The 16,536-nt window shown below is 39.4% G+C and overlaps 1 protein-coding gene across 1 annotated transcript in view; it reads right to left on the bottom strand.

The window, feature by feature from the left end:
• HECTD2 (HECT domain E3 ubiquitin protein ligase 2) overlaps positions 1–16,536 on the bottom strand; it is a 131,915-nt gene that overhangs the window by 10,968 nt on the left and 104,411 nt on the right. The window contains exons 16-20 of the mRNA XM_089692756.1: positions 14,078–14,152; positions 11,920–12,007; positions 11,157–11,263; positions 8,452–8,567; positions 3,262–3,405 (exon numbers count right to left, since the gene is read on the bottom strand). Of these exons, the coding sequence (XP_089548882.1) occupies positions 3,262–3,405; positions 8,452–8,567; positions 11,157–11,263; positions 11,920–12,007; positions 14,078–14,152 (530 nt within the window). The remainder of the gene's footprint in view (positions 1–3,261; positions 3,406–8,451; positions 8,568–11,156; positions 11,264–11,919; positions 12,008–14,077; positions 14,153–16,536) is intronic.

A 16,536-nucleotide genomic window follows, 5' to 3' on the forward strand; every position in this document is an offset into this window, starting at 1 on the left:
CCAGGGTTAAGGCTGAAGCTGATTAGCTGCTGGATCATTTTAGAATCGGCGTGACAGGTCGTCGTCCCCCCTCCCGCCACTCTCTGGTGTTTTCCGGGCTTACCGTTCTCACAGGCGAGCCTGGGATCCAATCTGGCATTTGCAGCAACTGCTCACAGAGGTGAGGAGAGATCAGATAGTCTCTACTCACTTCTATGATCTAGGAGGACCGGAGCGACGGTATGACGTCTCTTCCAGTCTGGGAGAATGGAATTTTTTTTTTATTGAAAAGCATAAGATCAGTTGTTTTTTATTTTTTTATCTGATGCTTTCAAAGGTAAAGGAGACATTTGGGGTCTTACAGACCCTAGATGTCTCCAGAAAGAGGACCTGTCATACTTATTTATATCACAAGGGATGTTTACAAATTAAAGAGACAGTGTTAAAATAAATATATAAATAAATTAATACATTTTAAAGCGCCCCCATCCCTCCATGCTCACACGCAGAAGTGAACACATACATAGGTCATGCACACATATGTAAACGGTGTTCGCACCACACATGCGGTATAATGAGAACCTCTGCGTAAATACTGTGTGACATAAAAAATTGCAACAATCGCTATTTAATTCTCTAGAAAAAAAAAGAAAAAAAATCTATAATGTTTTAAGTAATTTTCGAGCAAATAAACTGATTGTTACATGTAAAAAAGTACCAGAAAAAGCCTGGCCCTTAAGCACTGAACCCTGCTTTGTCCAATTTTTTATTCTGATGATGAGGAGATCTGGCCAGAATGAGCAGGGGATGGGAAGAGACAGCCACAGAAAAAGGAACAGCATACAAAGAAGCAACAGGATATGCATTTGAGACCATAGGCAGAGGCAAGACACACAGCAAAAGGGCCTATGAAAGTACATTGAAGATGCATAGGGAGACGAAAGATGGATGTGCTGTAAAGCTGTACAGGAAATAGGCCATTAAGCTACATAGGGGGCAGTCAGGGGGTGTACCTTGCACAGTCAAGGTACATGGGATCAGCCTTTGAACATTCTTGTCAGAAAGTCACTTTATGTTGAAAAGTAATAACCTGAGGCTGAGGAAATTGCGGTACCATGAAAGAGGAGACTCAGGGAGTTGACTCACTCAACACAGCAAGAGTGAGGGGGTTAGGATGCTGTGAAGAGGTTGTGCAAAAGCGGCAATCAGTGCAGTCATGGGTCACTCATGGTGTACAAGGCCCATAGGAAGGTTTCAGGATGTAGGCAACTGGGGGGAGGGATAAGGAAGAAATGAGGGAGTGGGTGGGAGGGTAAAAAAGGGGGATGAACACAGGCGGGGTGCTGAAATTTGGGCAGCATGGGTGTGTGTGTGGGAAGTGGAAAAATGTAGGCTAAGGAGAGCAGCTGAGGTGGGAGGAAGGCAGGATATAGGGGTTAGGAGGGGACTAAAGAACTAGAAAGTGTCAAGGATGAGATTGTAGGAATATCAGACACACATATATTCTTCCATAATGGTGAAGTCTAGTAAATAAAACCAAGTGATGCAAATATGTTTCATCTGTACCTTGTTAAGTGAAATTCCAGGCTAGATCTAACCAAGCTTAAAATGGCTCCCACCTCCTTCCTAAACTAACTACCCTGTAGAAGGAAGATGATTATACTTACCTGTTCTCAGGGTGGTCTGGTCTTGTCATGTGATTGGCCCCCCAGCAGCCGGTTTCAGGGGAGAGGAGGCACAGCTGACAATGAATGCCCCATAGTAAGCCTATGGGTGATGTCACCCAGCCATTGTTGGAGATTTCTCCTCTCCCCTGAAGCCGGCTGCTGGGGAGATCACATGGCGGGGCCAAATTGCCCTAAGAATAGATGAGAATTTGAATCTTCTTTTTACAAGGTAGTTAGTATGGAAATCAGAAGGGGGTGGGAGAAGTTTTATGCTTAGTTAGACCTAGCCTGGAACAACACCTTAAAGGATAAGTTCACCTTTCATAACATGTTACACCCATATTCAGGGTGTAACATGTAATGAAAGGACCGGCCCCCTGTTCCTCCCCACTGCCCCGCTTTGACAGCTAGCAGGGGATCGTCTCCTCCTGCTAGCTGTCAAAATTTTAAAAAAACATAGCCGTGCGAGGCTCTGCCTGCCTGGACGCATTACTCATTCACAGTCCTCTATGAATGAGAAAACTGTAAGTCCTGGTAGCCTTAATGCCTGTCAGCTTGTAGTTCTCAATGAACTACCATGGCGCTGTGAGCATTGTGCTAGTTCATTGATTCTTCCTGTCAGAGTGTATCGGCTGTCAGAGTATAACATGTAATACATCACAAAATGATTGCCCCCTGCTCCACCCTGATCTCCCATTTTGACAGCTAGCGGAGTTCTCCCCCTGTTAGCTGTCAAAAAAAAAAAAAAAAACACAGCTATGTGGGGCTCCGTCTCTGTCACATGTCCACAGTGTTCTGTAACTGAGAAACTACAAGTCCCGACAGCCGCTAAGTGGTTCATTGATTCTTCCTGTCAGTTCATTGATTCTTCCTGTGAGCGCCCAGGTGGTTCATTGATTCTTCCTGTCAGTTCATTGATTCTTCCTGTGAGCGCCCTGGTGGTTCATTGATTCTTCCTGTCAGTAAGTATCGGCTTGCCCATATGGGGTACGAGCACACAGACACACTGACAGCTCTGCCAGAGACCTGCATGGCATTATTGATCTTCTGATCGCTGGTGCAATGTTTTACAAGCTCCCAAAACAGAAAATAATAAATGCACATTTTTTACCTGCAAAAAAATATGCATTTACTATTTTTTGTTGAAAGGTGAACTTATCCTTTAAAGGAACTTGTTTTAATATTCTTTAGTCTGTTAAACCAACATTGTATATGAGTTAGATATGGTCGCTTCCAAATTGTGGGGATGCATTGATCAGGTGAATTATGATGGACTGCTTGTATGGTTTTGAAGGAACTGTATAGTAATATAGAAGAAAGGCTAGGGTTTTAAGGATCTGGAGGTTGGTGAACGTTTGGGTAATGTTATGGATCTGGTCCCAAACTTGGCCTAAGTGGGACATGACCAAAAGATGCATTGTAAGTGAACAATAATTGTTAATATAGAACAGTAAAAAGCATAAACCACATATTAAGAATGAAAAATCCCTTGAAGTTGTTATCTAAAGGAGCCAAATACACAAACTTATGAATGTTTTAAAAGCACAGTTATAGATCTATATATTAATTTTCTGCATAAGTTAACCCCTACTCCTTCAACAGTTTGCACTATTACCAGTTAGTTGATGTTTCACTCTTTGAAATCTTGAAGTTCAAGTCTGCCATCCCTCCCACTGGCACTCTGTCACTCCCCGTTGTGAAGTGAAGCAGTTTCTTTTGAAGGTCAAGAGGAAATCCCAAAACGACATCCCAAAAATGTCTGCAAGAGAACAATCCATTAGGGCCAAAACATTTCTATAGATGTACTATATATTTTTTGTCTCTCATTCAATGACTCAGTCTAATAAGATAAATAGCTACCAGTGCAAAGCTCAACTCCAGGAAAAGTACAAATCTTCCTTGTAGTAGAGCTGTGCTTACGCTGCAAGGGTTGACTTCTTGTTTATGTGTCTAGGCTCCGTAGAAGAACTTTTATTTACTTGATCCTCCACCCCCCCAACCCACAACAAATGATGTTCCCCTACAGTCAGACAGTGGACTGTCCCTCAGCACCCCCATGTCCAAATGCAGAGCTATGGTCTCTGCTCTGGTTTTGATGACATTAGGTGCATTCGATTGCCAGAGTTCAGGGGAAAAGAGGCTGCAGGGACTGGTGTTGCAGCACAAAGAAACCTATGGAACAGAGGATTATTTAAAGTGGAACTTTAACTAAATAAATAAAAATTGTCAGACAGGCAGAAATTTTAATGCAGAAGAGGCATGCTTTGTCTTTTCTGCATTAAAGTTGCTTACCTGCCTGTCCATCCCTGTACAGTAAGTTTCGCATGCGTGGGAGTGACATCATCCCCGCCTGGCCAATGACAGCGCCCAGCAATCGAGACCTGGAAGCTGGCCCCTCAAAGATGTAGCAGGGGGACACTGCATCGCTGGAACTGAGGTAAATTTAGTTTGCCTGTAAGTAAAACTGCTTTCCCCGATCCCCGATCTCCCAAGATATAAACAAGTTATTAAACTTTACAGCGTGGGCAGAGCCTGGCTGCAAGCAGGACCTTTACTTTCCTGAAACTCAGCTTTAAGATATGAAAATTATTTATTTATAAATAAAGCCTACACATATAGAACAGCACAGAACATATCTATACATTGCCTTGAAAAAATATTCATACCCCTTGAAATTTTCCACATTTTGTCATGTTACAACCAAAAAAAAATGTATTTTATTGAAATTTTATGTGATAGAAAAAAAACACAAAGTGGCACATAATTGTAAAGTGGAAGGAAAATGATAAATGGTTTTCAACAATTTTTTACCAATAAATATCTGAAAAGTGTGGCGTACATTTGTATTCAGGCCCAAGGCAATATGTTGTAGAACCACCTTTTGCTGCAATTACAGCTGCAAGTCTTTTGGGGATGTCTGTACCTGCTTTGCACATCTAGACAGTGAAATGTTTGCCCATTCTTCTTTGCAAAATAGCTCAAGCTCGGTCAGATTGGATGGAGAGCATCTGTGAACAGCAATTTTCAAGTCTTGCCACAGATTCTCAATTGGATTTAGGTCTGGTCTTTGACTGGGCCATGACATATGAATATGCTTTGATCTAAACCATTCCATTGTAGCTCTGGCTGTATATTTAGGGTCGTTGTCCTGCTGGAAGGTGAACCTCCACCCCAGTCTCAAGTCTTTTGAAGACTCTAACAGGTTTTCTTCTAAGATTACCCTGTATTTGGCTCCATCCATCTTTCCATCAACTATGACCAGCTTCCCTGTCCCTGCTGAAGGGAAGCATCCCCACAACATGGTCCTACCACCACCAAGTTTCACGGTGGGGATGGTGTGTTCAGGGTGATGTGCAGTGTTAGTTTTCTGTCACACAAAGAGTTTTGCTTTTAGGCCAAAAAGTTCCAATTTTGGTCTCATCTGACCAGAGCACCTTCTTCCACGTTTGCTGTGTCCCCTGCATGGCTTCTCGCAAACTGCAAATGGGACTTCTTATGGCTTTCTTTCAACAATGGCTTTCTTCTTGCCACTCTTCCATAAAGACCAGATTTGTGGAGTGCACGACTAATAGTTTTCCTGTGGACAGATTCTCCCACCTGAGCTGTGGATCTCTGCAGCTCCTCCAGAGTTACCATGGGCCTCTTGGCTGCTTCTATGATTAATGTTTTTGTCCAGCCTGTCAGTTTAGGTTGACGGCCATATCTTGGTAGGTTTGCAGTTGTGCCATACTCATTCCATTTTAGGATGATGGCTTGAACAGTGCTCCGTGCAATGTTCAAAGCTTGGGATATTTTTTTTATAACCTAACCCTGCTTTAAACTTCTCCAACACTTTATCCCTGACCTGTCTGGTGTGTTCCTTGGCCTTCAGGATGCTGTTTGTTCACTAATGTTCTCTAACAAACCTATGAGGGATTCACAGAACAGCTGTATTTATACTGAGATTAAATTACACACAAGTGGATTATTATTAATTAGGTGATTTTTGAAGGCAATTGGTTCCACTAAATTTTAGTTAGGGGTATCAGTGTAAAGGGGGCTGAATATAAGTGCATGCCACACATTACAGATAGTTATTTGTAAATCATTTTGAAAACTAGCTATCATTTTCCTTCCACTTCACAATTATATGCCACTTTGTGCTGGTCTATCACATAAAATTTCAATAAAATACATTTTTTTTTGGTTGTAACATGACAAAATCTGGAAAATTTCAAGGGATATGAATACTTTTTCAAGGCACTGTAGATGTAACCAGAAGCTATCTGTAGTATCACAAGTCCAGAAATAATTCAGCTTTGGGCTTAGCGCTGGTGTTTCTGGGAACGGTTTAGACCAGGCACCTTTTTAAATAACAATTTTATTTACATATGAATACAAAAACAATACTCAAAGGAGTTTAAGGCCTCGTCCACACCATATGTGCAGAAAAACTGATGGGAAAAACAGGCAGATTTGACTTGCATATAATATTTTAAGCTTGTTCACACCATGTGCAGAGACATGAGTCTTTTTAACATAGGTCTCTGCAAGGACACAAACAAAACAACTGTTTTTACTATGTGCCCTGTTCACACCATGATGTTATTACCCTGATTATCAGTGCCCATCATCGCAGGGTATCAGTGCCCATCAGTGCAGCATATCAGTGCCCATCACTGCATTCTCACCAGTGCAGCCTCATCAGTGCCCATCAGTGCAGCCTCATCAGTGAAGAAGAAAAATAATTTATTTGCAAAATTTTATAACAGAAACTAAGATAATATTATAAATGCCAGCACTATCCTTCTTTGCTTATAACACCCCACCAAGTCACTTTACCAGTCCTTCCCCTGAAGTACATACATAAATAAATCAATCTTAAAGCAAACTTGATTACAATAAACCTAAATCTAGTGTTTAAAGTCCCAAAATAAAGTCCACAGCAAAGTCCAAAATAAAAGTCCCAAAAAATTGTGTTAGTCTTTATCGGTGATTCCTCATCTTCGTGTTTCCAACCAGTATTATTATTATAATCCAAGAAAAATCTTCATATACCTCAAAGAAAAAAACTAAACATAGTGTATTATCCCAAATATTATCATAAAAAGTGCCACACGTGTTACATGCAAACAAAGACTACCGTGCCACAGCAACCGTGAAAAAGATGAAATTCCTATGCCTTAAAAATCAATCCACTGCACACAAATATCAGGAGAGCATAATTACCCTCACAATGATATCATATGGACCATCATATAGATGAGATTATTTCCAACCTTTTGTTTCAGCCTTTCCAGCCTTTCATATAGATGAGATTATTTCCAACCTTTTGTTTCAGCCTTTCCAGCCTTTCATATAGATGAGATTATTTCCAACCTTTTGTTTCAGCCTTTCCAGCCACTTCCCACAGACCTCATAAACAGACCAGGGATCAGTGTATATCAAAAATAATAACACTTTATTATAGCAATTTACATTAAAATATGATAAGATCAGCTTCCATACAGAGAAAATGATTCCAAAATTGTGCCCCTCCTCAGTAGTATTTGGGTATCCTCACCATACCACTCCGGAGGAGGAATAAGTCATATGTGGTAAATTCCCCAGATAAGCTTAACCATATGTGGAGGATTCCAGGACAAACACAAACACAGCCGCGTGTTCCAGGATTAAAGATGGCCGCTACGGCACTTCCAGAAGAGCGTCACTACGTCACGTGCCCCGGACGCGTTTCGTCACATCCGGACTTTGTCAACAGGGATCCCTGTTGACAAAGTCCGGATGTGATGAAACGCGTCCGGGGCACGTGACGTGGTGACGTAGTGACGCTCTTCCGGAAGTGCCGTAGCGGCCATCTTTAATCCTGGAACACGCGGTTGTGTTTGTGTTTGTCCTGGAATCCTCCAGATATGGTTAAGCTTATCTGGGGAATCTACCACATATGACTTACTCCTCCCCCGGAGTGGTATGGTGAGGATACCCAAATACTACTGAGGAGGGGCACAATTTTGGAATAATTTTCTCTGTATGGAAGCTGATCTTATCATATTTTAATGTAAGTTGCTATAATAAAGTGTTATTATTATTTTTGATATACACTGATCCCTGGTCTGTTTATGAGGTCTGTGGGAAGTGGCTGGAAAGGCTGAAACAAAAGGTTGGAAATAATCTCATCTATATGATGGTCCATATGATATCATTGTGAGGGTAATTATGCACTCCTGATATTTGTGTGCAGTGGATTGATTTTTAAGGCATAGGAATTTCATCTTTTTCACGGTTGCTGTGGCACGGTAGTCTTTGTTTGCATGTAACACGTGTGGCACTTTTTATGATAATATTTGGGATAATACACTATGTTTAGTTTTTTTCTTTGAGGTATATGAAGATTTTTCTTGGATTATAATAATAATACTGGTTGGAAACACGAAGATGAGGAATCACCGACAAAGACTAACACAATTTTTTGGGACTTTTATTTTGGACTTTGATGTGGACTTTATTTTGGGACTTTAAACACTAGATTTAGGTTTATTGTAATCAAGTTTGCTTTAAGATTGATTTAGAAACTAAGATAAACAGTTTATTTTTCAAATTTTTCTGTCTTTTTTAGTTTGTTTAGCAAAAAATAAAAACCCCAGTGGTGATTAAATACCACCAAAAGAAAGCTCGATCCATCTAAAAAAAAATTATACAAATTTAACATGGGTACAATGTTGCAATACTGCCCAAATGTCATTCAAAGTAAGACGGCGCCAAAAGCTGAAAATTGGCCTGAACAGGAAGGAGACGAAAGTGAAAGTAAAAAAGAAAAACAGCTGACCTGATTGTAAGATCTGTTTTCTGGTATCCGTCATATTGAGTATTTTTCTGGAGTGCATGCAAATCTAGTTCAGGACTTCCACAAACAAGAATCTCCACTTCTTCTGGACGCAGTAACTAGAGGGAATAGTGTACAGGTAAACATCTTTCCAATCAATCGATCCCTGCGTTTTAAGTTACATAAAGCTCAACAGGAAACTCTATAAATATGCAAACATGTTGCTGGGGGCAATACTTGGACTATTTTTTTAAACGATTAAATTGCAACTCCCAATGAAAATCCCAAAACTGCTTGCAAAGTCAACAATCTCTGATAAAAACACACACAAATGCAATAATTCATTTGAGAGAGTTAACCAACTAAGGAGAAGAGAACTGGACTATAGAGTGGGAAGGGAAGGGGGAAGAAGGGGTTAGGCCCCTAAACGCTGTCCTGGAAAATTAACTGTTAGTATAAATTAAAAAAAAATATATCACAAACAGTACTCAAAAGTGTTGCTCTAAGTGTACAAATACAGCTATAGTCGCCTATACACCCCAGTCGCACTGGGTGTGACTTGGCATGCGATTTGCAAATCATATGCCAAGTCGCACCCTATTGTCCATTATTACAGTGGTTGGAGCTGCACCGATCTCTAAAGTAGTATATGCACTACTTTTTGTGTAATTTGCATAGATATCTGTGTTAGATGTCTTGCAAATCACACCTAAAATCGGCATGTCCCCCAATTTGAAATTGTGCGACTTCGCTGTAAGTTGCACAATTTCAAAGTCGGGCTTGATGTGACCGGGGGATAAAGCTGAACTCCGGAATAAGGAAATATTGTCTAAATAAAAGAGGCATGTGTACTCTTACTTGAATCTTGGGGTGCTTTGTGTATTTCTTCCAGATCTGTGAGTAATCCACTGTGAGCCTTGTCCTGTAATAAAGACTGTTCACTGCTACTCTCCCTCTTTTCTGCAATGTGACTGGTCTTATCTCCACCCCCTCCAGTAGTTTTCATCAGGCAGCCTGTAGTGGGTGGAACCTGCTGGCCCCTCCCACAGCTCTATTCTTTGCACAGCACAGTGGTGTCATTGGTACATTTATAAGGTAATAACTGGATTTACAAAGTCATTTAGTGTACACATAGTGGATTCATATTCTTTGTAGCCATTGAGCAATATATACCAATTAACATTTTTGTTCCTAGAGTTTAGCTTTACGTTATTCTTGATTGGTTGTTTCTTATCTGTAATAGCTCAGAGCAATCAGCTCAAATTCACTCTCAGAACTCAGACCAGTACAATATTCTGACTCTGCAATGGTTTACTTTGATTCAGATTTAAAGCTTTAGAATAAGGACTGTTTATTGAATGAAGCCATTGAAGTTTTAAAGCTGAACTCCAGGAATTCAGCTACTTTGTACAATGTGCTGGATTACTAGGGGTGCACCTTGTAGACTTGTATCTTTAATTTACAATTTGTATATTTACTGAGCACCATTCTGGTGCTGGACACTCTGGAGCTGCATACAGCAACAGTGCCCACCTCTCCCCTTCTTCTGTCCAAACACAGAGTGCTTTGTTTTATGTGAACTCATTCACAAAATACAAAGGCTTCTGTGAATGGACAGCAGAGGGGAGGGGCAGGCAGAGCTGCTGGTATATGAGACAGCACCTCTCCTGTCAGAGCTTTGGGACTCTAGTGATAGGAGCTCCATAAACCTGTCAAATGTAAATAATAGATAAGTCCATCTCATCCTCACTGGACTTAACGTATAGTATGCAAGCAGATTTTACAAAGTGGTTGATTGCCTGCAGTTCAGTTATACAGGTTAAGTTCACCTTTCATAACATGTTACACCCATATTCAGGGTGTAACATGTAATGAAAGGACCGGCCCCCTGCTCCTCCCTGTTGCCTCACTTTGACAGCGGGGGATCTTCTCCCCCTGCTAGCTGTCAAAATTTAAAAAAAACGTGGCCGTGCGGGGCTCTGCCCGCCTGGACGCATTACTCATTCACAGTCCTCTATGAATGAGAAAACTGTAAGTCCTGGTAGCCTTAGTGCCTGTCAGCTTGTAGTTCTCAATGAACTATCATGGTGCTGGGAGCATTGTGGTATTTCATTGATTCTTCCTGTCAGAGTGTATTGGCTTGCTGATAGCCTTAGTGCAGGTCAGCTTGTAGTTCTCAATGAACTATCATGGTGCTGGGAGCATTGTGGTATTTCATTGATTCTTCCTGTCAGAGTGTATTGGCTTGCTGATAGCCTTAGTGCAGGTCAGCTTGTAGTTCTCAATGAACTATCATGGCGCTGGGAGCATTGTGGTATTTCATTGATTCTTCCTGTCAGAGTGTATTGGCTTGCTCGTACGGGGTGTCCTGCATGGTACCAGTGATTTGCTGATCACTGGTTATAGTGCTTTACAAGCTCCCACAACAAAAAATAATGAAAATGTGTATTTATTATTTTTTTGTCAAAAGGTGGACTTATCCTTCATGTACCAAGACAAAAGTTCTGGTACAACTGGGAGGAAAGGAGTTTGCAGAAATGTAGCAAATTGGTCTGAATTCAAACCCAAATAAACCAGATTGTGAAATAAATATTTTATTATAACTAATGCTTTATCCATCTTGCCATGTTTTCTACTGTAAGTATTAAACTGATAATACTAACTACTGTAACATTTCCTAAACATATTACTTATATGATCACTCTTACCATCAATGCATTAGAGGAACATACACTGTGGAAACCATAATAAAAGGCAGAGAATTGCTTGTAGATGGATTTATTAAGCAGAAAGTCTACATACAGCTGGACATATTCTGGAAAGATAAAACAAAACCTATTGTAAACATTACAATTCCACTACAATGGTTTCCATGCACACTAGCATTTTTTTCACACTAATAAAATGCTGGGAAAACAGCTGGATGGAAAACGGTGGAAAAAAAATGCTGGTAATAGCATTTTATAGTAGCGTTTTTGTAGTGTTTAGAAGTATTTAGGAATGTTAGCATTTTTATTAGCATTTTTACAATATATGTAGATGGAAGAAAAAAAAATCTAGAAAAAAAAGCTGTTAGGAGCATTTTAGTAGCGTTTAGCGTTTTTTTCTGCAGGAAGAAGCTCGAAAAAAAATGTACAAAACATTTTTTTCCTGCTCCTAGATGCTGAAGTTTAAAATATGCTAACAGCCTAAAGTATTGTGCCTGGAAACATAGGATAACACTAGTTAGCTTCTAGGAGCAGAAAAAAATATGCTGATAATAGAGTCTAGGAGCTTAAAAAAACACTAGTGTGCATGGAGCGGTACTGTAAAAACGCTGACAAAACGCGAACGCTCCTAAATGCTACTAAAAACGGTATTACCAGCGTTTTTTATCCAGCATTTTTCCAGCATTTTTGAGCTAAAATAAAAACCGCGAGTGTGCATGGAGCCTAAAGCACAAACTGACATATTGTTAATACATATTTTTACCTTTTCTGTTCTGATTGGTAACAGGAATTTTGTCTCCACCAGGTTTAAGACTGTATGATTTAATGACTCCAAACTCTTCTTGAAAGACCTGGAAAAAAAAAATAATTTGAAAATAATTTAATGTTGTAATTCTACTAAATAATATGACGGCATCTAGATAAGCTTCTGAGAACAGAATTCTGAGTTGATACCCAAGTGATGAGGGACTATTCATTATGAATATCATTTTTTTATATAAAACATACTCTTGCATTAAACTCCAAAATTGAATATTATAAATCTCAGGATGCAAAGCAAAACATATGTAACAGCAAGATATAACAGCAGAAAGAGAGAGAGCACCGCAGATTATACATTCAGAGCTGGGTAGCTTTGATTTTCCTCAACTTCTAAGCCAGTGTTTCTCAACCAGGGTTCCATGGAACCGTAGGGTTCCTCCAGGGGTTGCTAGGTGTTCCTTGAGTAATAAACTATTTCTGCCTCTCAGATAAGTTCCCACTGACACCATTGATCTTTTTAGCTATCTGTAAAGGAGTCATTCTTCTCAATGACCTCAAGTGTAAGGAGCATTGTTCCCCACTGACCACCACACTAAAGTATCATGAGTTGCGGATAAAGTAATTATTATCAGGGGTTCCCTGAGACCGAAAAGTTATTTTAAGGGTTCCTCTGGGTTGAAAAGGTTGAGAAAGGCTGCTCTAAGCATTGATATTTGATAAAGCCTGGTTATTTATTGGCTGCATAACTGAAGCATAGTAGTCAATCAATCAGTTTATCGCAAGACTATTTAACCAATTCAATACCGGGCAATTTTACACCTTCCCTCCCAGGCCATATTTCAGGTTTCAGCGCTCTCACACTTTGAATGACAATTGCGCAGTCATACAACATTGTACCCAAACTAAAATGATATTTTCTTCACACAACTAGAGCTTTCTTTTGGTGGTATTTAATCATCGCTGGGGTTTTAATTTTTTGCTAAATTAACAAAAAAGACCGAAAATTTTGAAAAAAAAACACACGTTTTTCTTTGTTTCTGTTATAAAAGTTTGCAAATAAATAATTGTTCTTCATAAATTTAGGCCGAGATGTATTCTACTACATGTCTTTGGTGAAAATAACCCAAATTAGGATGTATTTTTTAGTTTGTAGGAAAGTTAAAGAGTTCACAAACTATGGTATAGATCTGAAAATTGATCAATCCTGAAGTACTGACAGCCAATCTAATTTCTTGAGGTCCAAGAATGTCAGAACAGTACAGATATCCCCCAAATGACCCCTTTTTGCAAAGTAGACAGTCCGACGTATTTCATAAGAGGCATGGCGAGTTTTTTGAAGTTGTATTTTATTTGTCATAATTTTTCGGAAAATGAAAAAATTAAAAAAATTATTTTCACTATTTGTTTTTTACATACTCTCACCAGTTCAGTACAGCGTCATCATATAACTGGCATGGCCGTTATCAGGGACACTGACTGGTGACAGTGTGAAAAAAAAAAAAATATTTTTTTTTTTATTTTTGTTTTTATTTTAAATTTTTTATTAAAATTATTTTTCTTTTTTTTAAGATTTTGTTTTCATATTTAACTATGTCCAAAGTAGTACAATGTTACCATAGTAACATTGTACTACTTTGGGGAAGTGATCAGTATTTTTTTTTTTTTTTTTTTTACACAATTTGCTTATAGCAAAGAATTACTTTGCTATAAGCAAGCATTTACCTGAATGACATCGATTCATTCAGGGTTTTGTTTTTCGCTTAGCTGTGATTAGGCCACAGCTAATCACATGACATGTGCATGTGATTAGCTGTGACCATTCACAGCAAGACACTAGTAAACAATGGATGGCATGAATGAAGCCATCCATTGTATACAACTGTCATGTGACCTGCTGTGATTGGTCACAGCAGGTCACATGGTACCGGCAACGGGGGCCGGTACTCAGATCTGTCATCGGCCGTGTCCGAGGTACACGGACAGTGACAGATCGCGCCGCTGCACGGCTCTGCAAGCGCGCGAACTGCGCATGTGCGGGAGGACGCCATATGGTGGCCTCCTGGAAAGGTAATGCATTTTTGCGGACGCCATTTGGCCATAGGCCGGGCGTCAAATGGTTAAATACAGAGATTATCCTAAAAAAATCTTTAAAAACAGACCTGGAATGTTGAATAGAAATCCTCTTCCACATTGCCCTCATATGTTAGAAGTTCATTCAGTCCATGAGCCAGTTCCTGAAAACAAAAGAACCTTATTTGTACAGAAACATGTTTAACTTACAGACTTAGCCTGAAGCCTTACTTCCCGGGGTTATGTTAACACTTGAGTAGTAGTTTGTCTATACCCCATCAATAGCAGGCCATTTTACAGTGCTGTGATAGTCTGACTGACAATTACTCAGCCATAAGGCACAGTACCCATATTCATTCATTTAGACAAATAGAGCTTTCTTTTGGTGGTATTTAATAATGACTAGTTTGTTTTTTTAACCATATAAAAAAACAGGCCAAAACAAGTCTTACTTTCTGTTATAAATCAGATATTATAACAAACAAAATGTAACATCCCCCCCAAAAAACAAATGAGCAAGTAGACACCCCAAGGGGATCTCATTTGTTGCCACATTTTCTGTTATAAATGAAGAAACATGCTAATATTATGTAGATAAAAATTTGGAGCTTGGTAATAGTGAACTAAATACAATGCATAATTAATATTCATGGGGAGGAGGGTAAGGAGAAGGAGGTGAAGGGGTTAATGTCCAGGTCAAATACAGGTAGAGGATGGTGAGCAGGGGTTTAATGTTCAGGATAAGAGAGGTGAAGGAGTTAATATACATCTCACACAGAGACTAATAAAGAGAAGATGTACTGAAATGGAGGGTGAAAGGGTTAAAAAAAAAAGAAGATAATTCATTCCTCACCATTCCTAACTACTACTACTATAATAGGAAGGGGAGGCTTTCAACTGTAAACACTAAAGCATCTACAGTTGTGATTGCTGTGCTTGGACACCATAGAGATCACAAGGTACAGTGACACTCTGATCGGCTCTATACACTGTGATCTGAGCCACCAGGATCTTGGCTGCAGTATATTTTTCTCTTAGATTGGCACAGCATTAAACCAAAAAAAAAAACCACAAAGGGATTCATTAAAAAGTACAACTTAGTAATTGTAGTACTATGTGTTACATGCTAATTATCAAGGCTGAACCTTGTTACACTCACTAAAGCATCTATCGCATGGTCCATTTGAATTTACCATGTTTGTTTAACAATGTTTGCAGCAATTTTAATGAATTGCATTTTACATGAAAAATACTGCAAAGACTTTCACTTCTTAAGGGTGGATTGATACTGTTTGTGTTCACTGTGGCTCATTTGACAACACATTCTTTTTTTGTAGCGATGAATCTGTGTAGTTCCCTTTTCTAAATATTGTAAACTGCAGCACACAGATGGGAACCAGCAGCACTGGAAACAATAAGATTTCTACTTGTAATGCATTATAAAGCAGCAAAAATTATGTGTTCTGCTGTATGACAATGAAGGTGTTGAAGAGGCTCTAAAGCCCAACTCCAGGCAATATTTTGAGAAGGGTTAGAATCTCTGTCAGGTTTTTACTGCTGTCTGTGTCCCTGCTGGGGAGATGATTCTAAATATCTATTTAATAGTTATCAGATAGAAAAACTAGTATGGAGCCTCCCAAGAATGACAAATAATTTTTTTTCTAAAGAATAAGCAAGGGCTATATTCTCAGACCTTTTGTTTTATATACATTAATTATATCTGTGTTTGTCTCCATTAGGCAGATTTCCCCTCACTGTACAATTGATAACAGACTAGGAACTGCAATCTCAACATGGATATGAGACCACAACTGAAACTGGACAGAAGTTCTAACTCTAAAACTAAAAAAACTAAATCTGGGCTACAGTTAAAGTAGTATTAGGTTCTTAACCTTTTTTTAGAATAATGTACCCAGTTTACACAAATATCCACTCACCAGCCACTTTATTAGGTACACCTTTTCAATTGCTTGGTAACACAAATTGCTAACCAGCCAATCAAATGGCAGCAACTAAATGCACTTAGGCATGTAGACGAGGTGAAGACACATTCCTGAAGTTCAAACTGAGCATCAGAATGGGGAGGAAAGGGGATTGAAATGATTTTGAATGTGGCATGGTTGTTGGTGCCAGACAGGCTGGTCTGAGTATTTCAAAAACTGCTGATCTACTGGGATTTTCACGCACAGTCATCTCGAGGGTTTACAGAGAATGGTCCGAAAAAGAGAAAATATCCAGTGAGCAGCAGTGGTGTGGACGAAAATGCCTTGTTAAAGTCAGAGAAGAATGGGCAGACTGGTTGCTGCAACATTCAGATGGTTGGGTTAGAATTTGGTGTAAACAACATGGTGGTGGTGTAATGAAGTGAGGGATATTTTCTTGGCACTAGTAAGGTGTACCTATTAACCTCCCTGGCGGTATGATTATTTCAGATTTTTGGTGCTGAAAGCGGTACCATTTTTTTGCATGGAAATATGTAGTTTTTTTATTGTAGGCTGTAATTTTTAGGAAAAACTCACTGAAATCTGTCCGAACAAGAGTCTAGTAA

Source organism: Staurois parvus, unplaced genomic scaffold, assembly GCF_062004578.1.
Source record: "Staurois parvus isolate SC_StPar_1 unplaced genomic scaffold, SC_StPar_1.0 ptg000604l, whole genome shotgun sequence".
NCBI classification, from domain to species: Eukaryota; Metazoa; Chordata; class Amphibia; order Anura; family Ranidae; genus Staurois; species Staurois parvus.